The sequence below is a fragment of the Tyto alba genome, unplaced genomic scaffold, assembly GCF_018691265.1.
Source record: "Tyto alba isolate M040663 unplaced genomic scaffold, T.alba_DEE_v4.0 Super-Scaffold_16, whole genome shotgun sequence".
In the NCBI taxonomy this organism is placed as follows: domain Eukaryota; kingdom Metazoa; phylum Chordata; class Aves; order Strigiformes; family Tytonidae; genus Tyto; species Tyto alba.
The window spans coordinates 13,251,067-13,266,832 of record NW_024881278.1 but is presented as its reverse complement, the minus strand read 5'-3'; the positions used below and the strand labels follow the sequence as shown (position 1 = coordinate 13,266,832).

The following is a 15,766-nucleotide window of genomic DNA, read 5'->3' as shown; positions in this document are numbered from 1 at the left end:
AAGGCTTTTTCTCCTCCTCTAGGCACTGGTTCAACATGCAACACCACAGCCAAAGTTTGAAAGGAGGCTTACACAGCACAGATCCTGCCTTTTCAGAGGTGCTGAGCATCTGAACACAGCATCACAATCCCAGCCAGAGCTGGAAAGGCAGTCGGGGCCTCCTGACCTTGGCTGCCTGAGCAACTTGATGATGTCCTTTTGCAGCTGAGTTGTATTTTTAGGTCCTTCTCCCTGCTGATTCATTAGAAGAGCTAATGTTCTCCAAACTGCCGGGCGTCTGACCCTCGAGGTGTGTACGCCACGCACTCCTGATAAATATAGACCACTTCAATTACATAACCTGTCTAATAAGCAGTGGCTGTCCTCCCTGCGGGCACATGGCAGACCAGGAACCGCATCGCCTGTGCCAAGGGTGTGAATGGATGCCTCGCTATTTATTTTATTTCCACTGTCTTCTATTTTCGATGACTTCCTGCTGTATTGACTTAACGAGTGACTCAATGAGGTTCAGTGGCCCTGGAAGCACTCCAGGTTCAGCGTGACCTCTCGCTCTGCCCACTGCTGCTGGCATGTGGGATAAGGTCCTCCTTTCTAATCTTCTCCTCTTTGGGGGAAGATGTGATAGAGCAGAATAAGGTGGGAGGGTTAGGGTTTGGAGAGACCTAGGTAAAATCTGGGTTCATTTCCTAATGGATGTGTTAGAGTATTTGGCAGACTAAGGGTAACCAAAGGACTTTCTATCTAAGGGTGCAATGGTCTGTCACGGGAAAAGGTACCTGGTTTGGTTAACAGAGCAACAAAAGCACCTAACTGCATGCTGTGTCGATAGAGGAGGCTTAAAAAGTCCATGTGCTTGGTAGTGAAGACAACTTGGTATCAAATAGCAAGATAGCAGGAGAGTTGGGCTGGGATCTTACAAAATGAGCATCTGACAACTTTAGGACCTAGATGTGACTGCAACCGCTGAATGGCAAAATGCAGAGAAATCATCAAATAAAGCATTCAAATTACAGTATGAACCACACTATTAATAGGCTTGACAAATGCATGCATGAGTGGGTGCTTTGCGCAGTGATTTTTAATGCCTGGTCTCTGGTTCCTTGTAGCACTTGCAGCAAGAGCCCCACAGAGAGGACCCAGAGAAACCAAGCCTGCCTCATGTCAAAGAGTTTTCTCTCCTTGAGCACTGCTCAGGGATCTGCTAATCATAAACCAGTGAAAGCCCTGTATTGTTTAGAAAGAGAAGTAGCTGTTTCCGTCAAACGCACCCGCTGCTCGCCCTCGGTTCGGCATCGCTCAGCCAGGCTGGCTGCGAGCAGCACCCTGTTGGCAAAGAGGGCCGTTGAGATGGCTTGAGTCATATTTATGCCAAGGACCATTCTACCTGTATCTGTAGTTCTTGCTGTGCAAGCATCCAGCGTACCCCATAATAACTTTAATAGCTTTTATGCAACGGCTGTAAATGATGAAGCTAATTCAAGATTTAGTATTTAACCACCCTGGTTTTATTCCTGTTTTTATCTAACAGTCAACAATCTGATCTCTTCCAGCATCCCTCACTATCAGATTCAGCTGGAGGAATGGGGCAGAGGGCTGGTCCCAAAGCGAGGGGGCTCTGCTTCTGGCCTTCACAGAAGCAAATGGCTATGCTTTGGCTCCCAGACTGCCCCTCTGCTGATGTGCCAGGGCCTGCCACCAGCCACCAGGCTGAGGAAAAGGGACAACTGTGACCAGACGGGCTCTCCTTTTCACCCGCAATAAGGGTCTGTGGCACAGTGGTGTCCCCCCCCAGCAGCAGCACATCCCCAGGAGATGGCCCCAGTCCTGCTGAACCACCTGGGAAGCAGGAGGTATGGGGGACACACCGCCGGTCGGCGGCAGACCCAACAGTAGAGCCCAAGGTCTTTGCCCCAAGGTTTGCAGTCCACCCGTGGGGTCACAGGTCTGGGGTGGCCCAGCCTGCAGCAGAGGACACCAAGCTCCGCCGCTTCTTGTCCTCAGCACCCTTCTCTACCTCCTGGCTTTAAATGATGCAGAAAGTCTGCTAAGGACTTTCCTGATGGAAGGACTCAGCAGGAAGCAGCTAATGCAACCTCTCTTGCTCATCCACAGTACTCATGGCCAACAGATAATAAAACCACAGGCTCCTTTCTCATTAATGCCTAATTAGGCTCTCTCTCACTTACATAGCACTTTCTCTCATTAGCAGTGGAAAGCTGAGAGCCTGCCTTTAACCTTCACATGTTGTGAGGAGGCAGACCTGAACACCTTGCTGTGATCTTGCATAAAGCATCTCCTTGCGCTCAGTCTCAGGGGCTTCTGGAAAAGACAATCCCCCCCTTTCCCCAGAGAGGGCGGAAAAGCAAAACCTCTAGAGGGTCACAGCATCTGCAGCGAGGAGGCTGGAGATGTCACACACCCCATGGATGCTTGACCGCCGAGTGACCACAAGATCAGGTTTGCCCTTGCAGAGCTGCAGGGACACAAGTGATGGACCACAGAGTCCTGGGCCAGCTACCCTGCTCCTGGCAGCTCATCCCAGTGCAGGAATAGAGAAGGCAGCAGAGGTCATATGCTTCCAGCCAGATTCCTGCCTCCATCACTGCTCTTTATCAGTGGCTGGGAAGGAAAAGAAAGCTCCAACAGCCCTTCTGCTGAAGAAGAGGCTTGCCAAGATCCCCTGGTGAGCTTTTAAGTTGTATATGACAGCGGTCTGGCCATGGCAGCAGGGGACTTGGAGCAAGCTTGTCTTCCTGTTGAAAGTGGGGCAGAGTAGCCCACACTGAGCTCTGTGCAGCCAGACTACCTGTACATGAGTGTTAGTGCCCAGTGCCAGACACATCCTTGGTGTGCAGTGCCTGTGCACTGCCCCTACCCCGGCCCACATTACCCACAGCATCTTTAAGAAGACCACCACCAAGGACACCCGAGGGCTGTTGGTCAGCAGGCCCGTGCACAGCCACACTTTTCCCAAGCGCTCCTCTCCAGCTTCCCAGCTGGTGGCTGAAGCATTGGGGTCCTGCAGAACGATGCTCCATGTCCCGTTGTCCCTGTGTTGGCCACGAGGATCTCCCTTTGCTCGTGCGGCAGACCAGCAAGAAGAACCAGCTGGCATATGCCCACACAGGAGGCCAACGGTGGGTGAGGAACTGGATCTGGCCCCTCTCCTCACGGGTCTCTGCAGGGGCAGACAGATTCAAGGAGCCTGTGGCGTCAAGCAGTTCTCAACTCCTGCCTTGTGAGCTCGGCCAGCACAGCTTGATCCATGCAGGACAGTGGCTCTGGGATCAAGTTCTGCTTTAAGCAAAGCATAGAAAGTGTCCCCAAACCCTCTCCTCTCTTGCTCCTGACAGGGCAGGAGAAGGAAGGCATAGAGCAAGAAAGGAATCAGAAAATTTTAATTTGCGGCCAAAAGAGGTTGCTTTGAGCATTTTCTTTAAATTGCTGGTTCTGCTCCTCCGGGGATTGGTGTTAAGGCCTGTTAGAAGCAGCCCGAGTTCAGCTCCAGACCTCCCCATGGCCAGGACGGTGCAGGGTAGTCTGATCTCACCAAACCCCAAGTGCTGGGAGGGAACCCTCTCCCACCCTCACAGCAGAGGAAAGGTTTCCCCACCATGACCCTGCCGCCGATCCACTGGCTCTGATATTTTGTGCCCATCACAAAGCACCGAGGAAAACACTTAGGAACTGGGGACCTTTGCTTAAGTAGCTATAAAAAGGGCACTTCTCATGTGCAATGAGTTCAGAGCTGAGGTTCAGAGAGCTCTTTGAACACTGGGCAGGGAGCGCAATCCTGTAGAAAGCAAACCTGTGGACCTGCCAGCATGAACAACATCTCCACTCGAATCCTTTCAGTGGATTATCTGGAAGGAAATCTAATTGCAGCGGTGGGGAGGGGCACGATGAGGCAGCTCCTTGCCAAGGGAGGTGAGGGGGCAGCTGGCTGCCAGGTGATGTGTAGATTGCATGAGGCAGTGCTGCATTACAAGTCATTTTGCAAGCTTCCCTGGAAAGCCAGGCAGCTTCCCAGCCTGCCAGTGGGAATTTTACTGACAGCGAGGGATTACTCTGTCCTTCCAGATCTCAGGGTCTTGCACAGCTGACAGGACAAGAAACAGGAGGAACTGTTTGCATGTCTTGAAACACAGGACATCAAGTGAGAAACTTGAGTATGGAAAGAGAAGAGGTATCACCCTGATTAGCTGCAGGCACACACGGGCAATGCCAGCATCGGTGGGCAGCCTGTCTGGTAAGAACACAGAGAGGCTCCTCCTGAGGGAGCCTGTGGGTCCCACTGTGAACCACCCCATGGAGGATGTTCTTTCTCTCTCCACTTTCTCTAAAGATGTCTAAGTAAACAAGTTTCTTAACGTAGACCTTTTCCTTCAGCCTCTGAAGCAAGGTGATGTGCTCCCAACCAGCTGTACCCAGCACTGGCAGGAGCCAACACCTTCCCCAGCACCTCTATCCCATTATCCCTAATATTTTCCTTCCCTTTGGTTTCAGTGTTAATCAACATCCATTCCTCTTGCTCACTAGACACCCAGCAGCTCACACAGCAGGGCAAGCCTTGAAGGCAGGCCAAAAAAATAGCACAGAGGGGTAGAGGGCAAAACCAGGTGGGGATGTTAGTGCCAGGCTTACGGCTCTGCAGAAAGTGGTGTCCAGCTTTGCCTCCTGGTCCTCCTGCAGCATCTTCTCATGCTCTGGCAGCCTGCAGCAGCTTATCCTCCTCTGCTGGATGTTTTCCTGTGGGCACAGAAGCAAGGCTAAAGCCCAAGACCCTTTAGCAATTCCCTTTGGTGAGGCTGAAGGTGCTTCTCTGCTCCCTGCAGATGAGGGTGAAGGGGCTCTCGCCTCCTTGCTCTGACAAGCAAGATAGAGAAATTTAGGGAAGAGGGTGCTGATCACCAAAACCATTACAGTCACACCGGCCCTTGCATGTCCGCCTCTGTCACGCAGCCCAGCATGAAGTATCTCAAAGGAGCAAACACCCTTCCTTCTACTGAGAGCAGCAACGCCTGTTTGAGAAAATGTAGGCAGAGTTTTGCTCAAACTCCTCCTGTCGGTCTCCTGCATATCCCACCACCAGAGAAAATTGTCACTCCACATGAAGAACTCTAGAAAAAGGCATGACAAACCATATGGAAGCTAGACTGGAATAAAACAAAGACATCTGCTTAAAAATTCAGGGCCTATCTCCACTCCTGCTAAAGATGCCGGGACTTTTGAGAGGCCCAGTAAGGGCAGAGGTGAGCTCTCGTGTGCCTCAGCACAAACCCTCTCTAGGATGACAGTCACTCAAGCACGTTGAAAGCATGGACTGTGCTCCCCACTCCTGGGAATAATTTCTGGTTGAAATAGCTTGCGATCTGATTCAAAGTCCTCAGGAAATAAGACAACCTTTTACCCATTGTATTGAACTGCAAATGGAGGTGTTTGGGGCAGCTGGAGGGTGAAGGCTTTGGCCCTCATTACTATTATTTTCTATAATGGTAGGTAAGCCAGAGAAATCAATTTTTTCGTTGCACACTTCAGGTCTGAGGAAGCAGAGGAAGTGACAACCACCTTTTCAGACAGACAAGTCGCTCAATACAGAGCATGCCTCATTTTGACTCTTGGGGACCAATCTGAATGCCCTGAGCATACACAGACATTGCAAATACCATCTCCAGCTGTAGAAACTGCTACCAGGGTCTGTGTTTCTTGTGGTCTGACAGCTGGAGATGTGAGTGTTCTGGTAGGGCTGCTGTGGGGTACGCGCTCACGGTAAGGTGATTCCCCGTTAGGTAACGAGGAGCACAACAGCTCCTGACAAACAGAGACCTTGTCTTTCTGCACTGAATCAGCATTCAGACAATGGAGAGAGAAACCAAGGGGCCTGTGATCCAAAGTTACATTATAGACAGGTCCTCTAAGAACACGAACTGTGCTTGGATACGTTCTTGTGTCAGTAATTAAAAGGGTGGTAACAGGTTATAGCCAAAACGGAGGACTTACCTACGTATCACTACCTAACACGCTCTTTCAAGCCACAGCAATAGTGGTTAAGCAGCAAAGCAAGGCTAAAATTGAGCTGTACCTCTTGGATGCTCAAAGGTTTCCACATCCCTTTACATGAAGACGCTAGAAGGCAGGGTAGAGCCAGTCACCCCTTTCCAACCTCTCATGGAGGGAAGGGAGACACACCACCCCAACAGCCACAAGCCGTGGGTCGAGCAGCCGAACGGACACCGGCCTGCCCAAGACAGCCAGTCATACGGCTGAAGACGAGGTTTGCTCCTTCGGGGTGCACACAGAATGGGTCACGCAGTAAAAAGAAAACAGCAAAATTAAACACATGCAACGCTTCAGGTCTTTATTGTTGCCACAGAGTAACTGGTACATGGTTAAAACATTCTAATGTAATCAGTGAACTCTGAAAACTAAGGCTTTCTGTAGGTTTGTAGTATCCTGGTGTTTCCTTTCACACAGTGTACATATAAAATCAAGTTATAAAAACACGGATCTTTTTTAAACAACATAGATTGATGCAATGCACAAAACTAGGAACTACGTTTTGTATGATCAAGACAACACCTTACAGACCAGCTTTGGGCCTTGCAGCTTTGAAGCCAAGAGAGAAACGTCTCGGTCTGACATCCTGCTACCCAGATGAGCTTGGTGACAAACACAGATGGCAGAATTTCAACCTTATGTTCCGAGTGGAGAGAAAGAAAACCCCTGACGCTGACGAAGAAACATCTGATTGAGCAAACGAGAGCAGTATCCTTACAGCACGCCACTGGTCTCGAATAACATAAGCAAAACCTAGCGAGGCCTGTAGGTCCTGCAGACAGAGCAGTCGCCGCCGAGCGGCGCGGCTGCCGGGGCTGCGAGGGAAGGCGAGCAGTGACAAACGTGCCAACGTGCGCCCCATGACGGGGGGGGGGGGGTGTGATTCCTGGAGCACTAGCACCTTTAACCGAACAGCACTGAAAACATTTCAAAGTGATTTACCTGGCACAGAATCACAGAATCGTTTAGGTTGGAAAAGACCTTTAAGATCATCGAGTCCAACTGTTAACCCAGCACTGCCAAGTCCACCAATAAACCATCTCCCTAAGTGGCATCTCAGTGTGCTTCGAATAGGGAAACAGGGTAAGAACAAAATAGTCTCCAAAAAAATCCGTATATTAGAACCTTTTGAGTAAAAAGCCATATTTTGACCAAAAGGAACAAAAAAAAGCATTCACAGAAATATCTTCCCCCAGTTCCTTAACCACTTTTTAAACAAAGAAGCTTCTATATCCACAAAGCATTTTATTTTATTAATTTTTTCCCCGTCTTTCATTTCTAATTGAGCTTGAAAATGATGCACATAATCTGAAAGTTTACATCAGTCACAAAGCCAACAGCCCTCCATGTGAGAGGAGGATTCTTCACTTACCATGTGCCACCCCGCACCATGGGGTCAGGCATTGCAAATGTGACATTAGCAGCCGACAAGAAGATTATTCTTTCTCTTCAGTCCAAATACATGAGAGAGGAGGATGAATTACAGATTTGCAGGATGTTTACCACATTACAGTAGGTTACATGTTTGGCTCCAGCTGGGAAAAAAACCCTTTTAAGGGTCAATGATGGATTGCATTTGATTTAATTTTCAGAGCCCAACTCCAATCACACGCAGACGTAAATCTTTCACCACTCCGTGACCAAGACTCACACCGATGTTTCTGATACATTTGATGACACCACAAAATTCTCTGAACGACTGAGAAAAGCAAAGCTGGTATTTATGTCACCGACATATATAACCTGTCCTCTGAAGTCATTCCTGAAGACTACATTAAGGCTATTGGGGTAGGCTGGCCATGGTTACTCCTGGTTTGAAAGCACAGCCGTGGCTCAGGACAGACTAGAAGAGGCCTTATAGGTCGCCTCTGCATTAACCATAAATGAGGTTTTTAGGTTTTCCTTTGCAGCAAGTTACCTGGATGTGCAGGGAATGCACCAAATCAGCTAGGCCAAAGTATTAGGCAAATTAAAACCAGGCTACGCAGATTTAAGCTGCAATCATGCCTTTGATATCACAGAATTACGTTTAAAAAAGTCCTCACAGAGCAGAAAGGATATCCTTCAACTCGTGACAATGAAACACCAGTTGTCAGTCGTCAGGTACTGAAATAAAGATATGCAAAAATCATTAAGAAACATAACCCTAAATATAAACCTAGTTTTATTTATTTTTAAGAAAAAAAAAGGATTAAAAAAAATTAAGAGTAAAACAGATGGCTTCAAGTACTTTCTGTGTAATAAACAATTAGTTATTAAAAGCATCGATTAAAAAATACTTGTCACCTTGCAAGGGACAGTTGAATAGAGGCTGGTGATTCATTCAAAAAATGGCCTTTGATACAAACACATTAGACAACATGTTTAGTGTTGTAATTTAGGAGAAAACAAATGTGTCTACCATGCCGACCCAATGCTTGAGATACTCAGCGCAGTATAAGTTACATTTTGCACTCTGTCCTTTCACATTTCGTGGCAATGCCACTCAACATATGGAGCCAGGCCATCTCGGTTTAGCTCAAACAAGCCTTCATGCAATAAACAACAAATACTTAGTAAGTCAGGAAGGTTTTGCAGCATTACAGTTGATTAAGTGGTCTAACATTTTTGAGGTTGAAAAACAAACCTAACCTGAATTGTCTCCTAAGTGCTGGCAACATTTGTGTCTCTTATTATGTGAGCATGAACATTACACTTATTATATATGACAAGGAATACACTTCAAAGTGCCTTGTCTGAGTTTAAGCCTTCAGATTTTCTGAGTGTCATGAAAATAAGGGAAAGTGTTATAGTGGAAGCCCCAAAAGAACCCCCCTCCAAAACTGCAAAGGAGGTTGGAAAAGCAATGATGTCATCATGTAATCAATGAGAATACTGCAAATGGAAGATGTAGCTCAATTTCCCTGTGCTGTGATAAGTCTGAAACCCATCTCTTGTACCTATAGAGGAGACAACCATTGCGTCAGATGCATTTCAACAGGTCTGGCTGACATGCACAGAACAAGCAGTCTTCCTACTTATCTATATGGACACTTGAAATGCCTAAGGAAGCAATGTGAAAACAACAACAAAAAAAAGGTATCTTGCCTACACTGAAAAATAAATAGAATGTTTTCCATCAAATAATGTCTACCAGGAGACCTTTTTGAAAAACATTTGCCAGCTCCTCAGAAACACACACTTATTTTTGCCTCTACAAGAAAAAAAACGCCCATAAACCAACAAAAAAAACAGCTCTCCTATCCCACAGCTCTGTATACTACAATAGGAACAAGTCTCCCACAGCTAACAGGGAGACTGAAACAGCATGAAACTGTGAGAAATCAAAACTTAGCTGCATAGATCTATTAAATAATCAGTTAAGACTTAAATGGAGGCAGAGCCAGCACTGTTTTTTGTACTACAACACAAGACTGCAAGGCTTAAAAATCCTTTTGGGTGACCAAGCCAGAATGGCTGAGTAGTGGTAAGCTCAGTAGTGTTTGGAAAAGCTTATGTGAAAAAATTACTTTAAAATACATTTGAGTATTTGCAGTAGAAAAAAAAAGAAGCTGAACAACTTGTCTTCCAACTTCCACCTACCACCAAAACATCATTAAACTTACCAGCTTTCCAAATCTGGTGCTTTCTTTACAACAATGTGATTATACAGAAATCATACATCTGGCTCTCTTAGCTGGGCAGTTTGGGTTTCTACATGAAAGTTCAGTGCATGTCACATTTATGAATGTCCTTATGATTGTTCAATAATCCAGCAATTTGTTTCTCAATTACAGCAGAATGCAGTTGCTAGCTGCTTGCAAGAACAATGTTGAAATTACATTCAGAGATAAAAACTACCATTTTCACGTGTACCAATAACTAACATTTTTCTTTCTCTTCACAGAATCAAGTGCAAATGTTTAACAATGGCAATAGTAAAAGACAATTCTCATGCAAAAATTCCTCCCTGTGCATAAAATTTGCAGGACATCTCAAACCCACCCATTTTTACGTCTTTCCCTAACCCAGAACTAATTGTTTTTTATTTTCGTGTCATGAAACTTCTGTTGCTTTTTAAAATATCGATGACAAGCAAGTTCAATTAGTTCCAGCCCACCAAACATCTTTTGCTGCACGACAAAGACGATGATCATGGCTGCAAAATACCATCGTGCAAAGCTGTACAGGTACAGCAGTGCAAGCATGCCCAGTGGGAACAGCGTCCAATACAGGAGCGAGATGCACTTAACCGCGAGAACCCTGAGCTCAGATTTACACGGTGGAATAATGCTTTGCCCTGTTGCACTGAAGCATCTTCCACCTTCATAGAAGTGTCGGAGTCTCTCCTCTTTCTCTTCCCAACGCTTCCGGCACCAAAGCTGCAGCTCCTCCTTAGAAGTGGGCACTGCCTCTATGGGATATCTCTGGACGTAGAAGTGAATCTCCTTTGGGAAGTTTCCATTCAGAAGGTGCCTCTCTGTCTGAGGAATGTTTTGGGGGTATGCCACAGTTATGTCATGGATAGCATCGAGATTGTCACCTAGAAGAAAGGTTGAGGGGGAAAAAAGATCAATTCAGATCATGCAGTGGTCAGAACACTAATTTGCTTCAAGGCATGGTTGAAAACTGTCCAAATTGTGGCAGAAATCCCAAAGACACGCTAGCTACGCAGAGTATTTTTTTTCTGCTAGAATCTCTGAAGGCTGAATGGTCAAACTTCTCCCAGTCGTTATCTGTTCTGAATATGAGCAAAGAACTTCAGGAACAAAATTATACACTGTACAAACTAATGTAGAACTACAACAGTGAGGAAGAGGATAAAGTCAGATTTAGAGAAGGTGTACCTCTGGTCTTGGATGAAGAGCACAGTTTGTGAGACTAATCTTCAGTTATTCATATCTGTTCTGCAAACTGAAATTGCTTTTAACTGAAGAAATACAACTTAGTGTATGTTCCTGTGAACACTGAAAAAGGTTCAGTTTGATCTGGAGCAAACAGTGTACACAATCCTAATTCACTGAAGATTGAGAAAACATACATGAAACATATACCAGCTAAATACCAGGAGCTCATTAAATTCAGGGTATCTCACAAAGGATGAGGAGCATCTCTGTAGCTCAGCCAGCTTTGCAGAGCACTCCAATTAACACAATTTCTTTAAATCTGACCAGCCAGTACCGTAAGGAGGTGAGCTGCTGCTTACTGCATTCCAGTGCTGGTAAAGACAAAGTACAGCATAAATGGTGGAGAAGCCCAGCTTTAAGTAAAGCACATATAGTTTGCTATTAGGGTAAAGTGAGTATAGTTAACCATTTAAAAAGCAATTGCAGATTAGAAATTCAAGGGATACTGATGAAAAAACCCTCTCCCCCTCATTACCATGCCTGATCAAGTCAACACTCTTGAAAGGATAGCAGTATTGTCAAAGTAAGGTTCACTAGCACAGCTTTGTCCTAAGTGTTTTACACTTTCTAAATACCTTCTTTATCCACTGGCCTCTGACCAGATACTCTTTTCAGGTTTCATAAAATAAAATCTGTTAGTGTAAAACTGATCTAAAAATAGGCGTATGGTGCACTAGATGTTGCATAACTGTTAAGTTCTGCCAGCAGTGATTTATCCCGCTGTTTTTATTTGGCTGGCTGGCTTGGGGCAAAATAGAATTGGAGACTAAAAGCTGTCTCCACTTGCAGCGACCGAAGACTTTTGTTCTCATAGATGATGTCACTTCTTGCAAAGATGATCAAAATGTACTCTCTAGCCCCACTCCCCCTTTTCATTTGCTCCCTCTCCCTGGCATTTTGGCTTTCCTTTACAGCTCTAAAAATGACAGGGACTGAATAGACAGTTACTTTAAAAGGCCATGTTTAAAATTATGTATCTAAAGTTCAACTCCAAATATCACAAGAGGGGGAAAAGCCCTATTCATCCTTTCAGAGTATTTTATAGCTGTGCTGTCTTATAACGATCTCTCTTGGACAGTTTTGTGGCAGGTTACATGGGTTTTTAAAGAGCTATATATGGCTCCTAGGAGGTCTATCAGATCAAAACTCAATACGTAAGCTTTTGTCTAGCTACGGGATCACATCCTATCTAAGCAGAGAATCACTGTATTCTGCAGAGGTAAAACCTTTCAGATCTTCTTCCAAGAGATGCCAAAAATTATATGTCTTAGACACCCAGGCCTTACAAAGGGAAATGATGGCCAGCCTGCTGCACCTTACCACAAAGCACTTTCATTTTGAGAACAGCTCGCATTTTTCCTCCCCCCTACTCCAAATATTTCTGCCATCAGAAGGAATTACAGTCATCCTACAGGACTGACATCCCCTAGTTCCTGGCCCAGCCAGGGAAAGGGTTGCTACATATGCCTCTAAGAGATACCCATCTCTTAAAATAAGTCTTCCTTCTGATCCTCTCAAGCTCCCAGGTCCTAGTGGCACATAAAACCTACACACTTCACCTCAAGAGGGAGGACAGAAAAGTCCAGCCTTCCCGAGATCCTTGTATGAAAAAAGCCTTCTATGAAAAGAGTTTTTGGCTACAAGAGTTTCTCACCCATCTTGCAGTCATTTGTGTTTTTGCAGCTAAACAGTCAGTCTGCCGTTACACGCAAATGCTCTTGAAAAATCAAGGCTTTACACATAAGAATCACTGGCATACAGACCACAGGCAATAAATCATCAGATTTGCTTAAGACACAGATTTTCTGACTGTGCAAGTGTTGGACTGGGCAGGACTCTCGGCACCCACCCACACAGCTGGTCTGACCCCTTCAGCATGCAGATATACTTCTGCCTGTGAATTCCTAATCAGAAACAGGGAAGCTTCTACTCCTTAACTGTGGACCTGTAGCATCCCGAGACAGGCACCTTCCACCAGGGCTTCAAGCCAGATTGTAAAAGGTCTACCTTACATTATGGCTTCTAAATTAGTTACTCAGAACAAAGCTCAAAGAGCTGCATACAGCAGGGTGAACATTACTCTTTCTGCATTACAAACAGGGAAACTGAGGCAAAGGATGATTATGTGTCCTGCTCAGTGTGTCCAGCTTGAACCAGTATCTCCTAATTCCCAGCTGCAATGTTCACCTATTAAAATGTATGTTACACAAGAAGAAATGAAACTTCAAAGGTACATTTAGCATATCTGAAAGCACAGAAACATCAGAAAGAGACCAGAATACCAGGTTTCATATGCAAGAGGATTAGAGCCTTTCTCAACAGGCCCCTTGTTTGGGTCATACATATTTTAAAAATCCACACAAATGGCAGCCTGAAGCTTTAATTCCCTGGCAAGCCAAGCATGTGGAAAGGACCAGCTTCAATCAGTTTTCTACAGCTGCTGACAGAAGCATGCCCTGCTAGTGTTACATGAAGTAAAGCTGCAGGATCCACACTGCAGACTTGAACAAAAGGGTTCTGCATATTCTCTGCTGATTTATCAATGCCATCTTTTAATATGGACAGGGTCAATGCATCATTGCTAGAAGTGAATCTGCTAAAAAGCAGAAAAGTTACCGCAGCAGATGAAGGTAGACCATTTGTGAGCAGGAAAAAAATTCCATTAGGCTAGGTTTAATCAGGTAGTTTTGAGCCTGCATCCTTGGCTAGAGCATCTTTACTGTGTCTGTTCCCCTCCAAAGTTAAGCTCCTTGTCTCTGCAGAGAGAGATCTAACAGCACATGTGTCAGATCAATAGCAAGGTGCCAGTCAACCAGCAAAACAAAGTGATCTTAAGTGAAGATGCAGGGCAGTCACGATTTTAAAGATCTTTTTTCTACCTGAATTTAAAGATCTGCTTAAAAAAATCACTTTTGAAGAAGAAATTGCCCTAAGGGAAGCCACATCATTCTACTTCTCTAGTGGGTCAAAAATGAAGTAAGCAAGCATACGTGTTCATAGTTCAGACAAGCTGTCGGTGGACAAACCACTTTTTGCAATGGTTTTAGTGACACTTGAGGGATCTTCTTTATCCTGTGTGTATCCACATACCATTGGGAAAGGAATGAAGGACAGAGGAAATCAAATAACATTCACAGTTTTGCATCTAAAATCTAATTAAGTGAAGAAACTGCCATTAAGGTTAAAATGTCAGGCAGGTAGCCCAGCTTTTCATGACAGAGACACCAGTTTCAGTGGCTTTACAGGCTCACGACTTTCTTCCTGCAGCAGTAAAATGATATATCCTTCATATCCAGGAGCAATATTCCGACCTATGCTTCATAAAAGCATCTCAGGAAAGGAAAGCCTACTACAGTGCTCAAAAGTCAATAGAAAGTTTATTTGTTATTATTGTTAAGTGGCTATAAACTGCATAAACATGCAGATGATGATTAATCCATGTGTCAGTCCCCATTTTGGGATGACAAGATGCCCCAAAAGCACTATTCTTTTTCATTGTAAGCTTTCTGTGCTCCAAAGTTATTTATATTTCAGGCTCTGTTGATACACAACATTACTTCAAGCAATTGCTATGCACAGCTAGTCGCTTTGGGCATTGCACTCAGAGGTGGCAGAGGAAGAGTTTACCAGGCTCATGACCAAAATAACAGCATCAGAGAAAGATGCCTTCTTTTAAAAAATATTTCCAATGAAAAATTAGGACATTTTATTTCACTACACCAGCTGATCCACCAGAATTTTTATTCTACATTAGAAGTTGCAGATCTGGTGGCTCAGCAGAGGTGAGGATGCTACAACTCCCGGCCCCAGCTAGGAGCAGGTCATCATGTATTCCTAATAAGCACACACACAAACGCACACGTACAATGCACAGGCACAGCCAGCCAGCCATGGATCAACACGGATAGAAAACACAGCACTCAAGCAAACACAAGGGCCTCATCATGTTGCCCTCTCTGGTTGATTATGATGAAGGTCTGTCAGTGGGAATTCTATACATATATACAGGCTGCGGATCCCTCCAGCAACTGGGCATAGACAGTCTATGCTGCATCTGGCCATGGGTCTTCCCAGGTGCTGGCACCCGGACACACGAGCCCCTGGGCCACAGCCCCTCTCCAGTGGCTGGTGCAGACCCCTTGCACGGACACACACGCACTGTCGATCCCTCCAGGAGCTGGCCTTAGGAACTCAGGGCCACCCAGCAGCTGGTCTTTGGATCCCTTCTTCAGCAGCTGCCTCACGCAAAGACAGACAAACATGCAAACTGGCCTCAGTTGACCCCAGACCCTACAGGATCCTCAGCAGGCAGCTTGGACCTTGCAGTCCCTCCAGTAGCCAAATTGTGACCATCTGACCTCTCCAGTATCTGATCAAGACTTATAGCCACTTTGATACCTGGCTCCCAAGCCTCTTAACCCTCCTCGCCTGCTAGTCCTGCTCAATAGTCACTAGTGATCACGCACTGGCATCTGCACCCACACAACAGACACGGACCCTGGTCTCTCCAGTTGCTGGTGCTTGGACCCCCATGTGCACACCCACAAAGTCACTGCACCTCACCCAGGAAAACAGTTAGAAATGGGGTTTAATGACAAGATGGGGCAGACCATCAGATCAGGTGCAAGGCACAGCCAGGAAAGGGTACTGACCAGCCCCATTTACATGGGACCAGCCCTTTTACCCCTTATTCCTCTATTTTCCCAAACCACCTTGAACCATCCCTTTCCCCACTTTTGGTTCCTCCCCTAAATATCCCGTAATAAATCTTGTACAATCCCTAAACATTCCCCTTGGGCATCCTGTACTGAGTTCCAGAGCCC

General features: G+C 45.7%; 1 protein-coding gene across 8 annotated transcripts in view; it reads right to left on the bottom strand.

The window, feature by feature from the left end:
- Positions 1 to 6,341: 6,341 nt before the first annotated feature.
- LCLAT1 (lysocardiolipin acyltransferase 1) overlaps positions 6,342 to 15,766 on the bottom strand; it is a 119,696-nt gene continuing 110,271 nt past the window's right edge. For all 8 annotated transcript variants that reach the window (XM_042789751.1, XM_042789756.1, XM_042789752.1 and 5 more), the window contains one exon: positions 6,342 to 10,579. In XM_042789751.1, the coding sequence (XP_042645685.1) occupies positions 10,071 to 10,579 (509 nt within the window). In that variant the 3' untranslated portion in view covers positions 6,342 to 10,070. The remainder of the gene's footprint in view (positions 10,580 to 15,766) is intronic.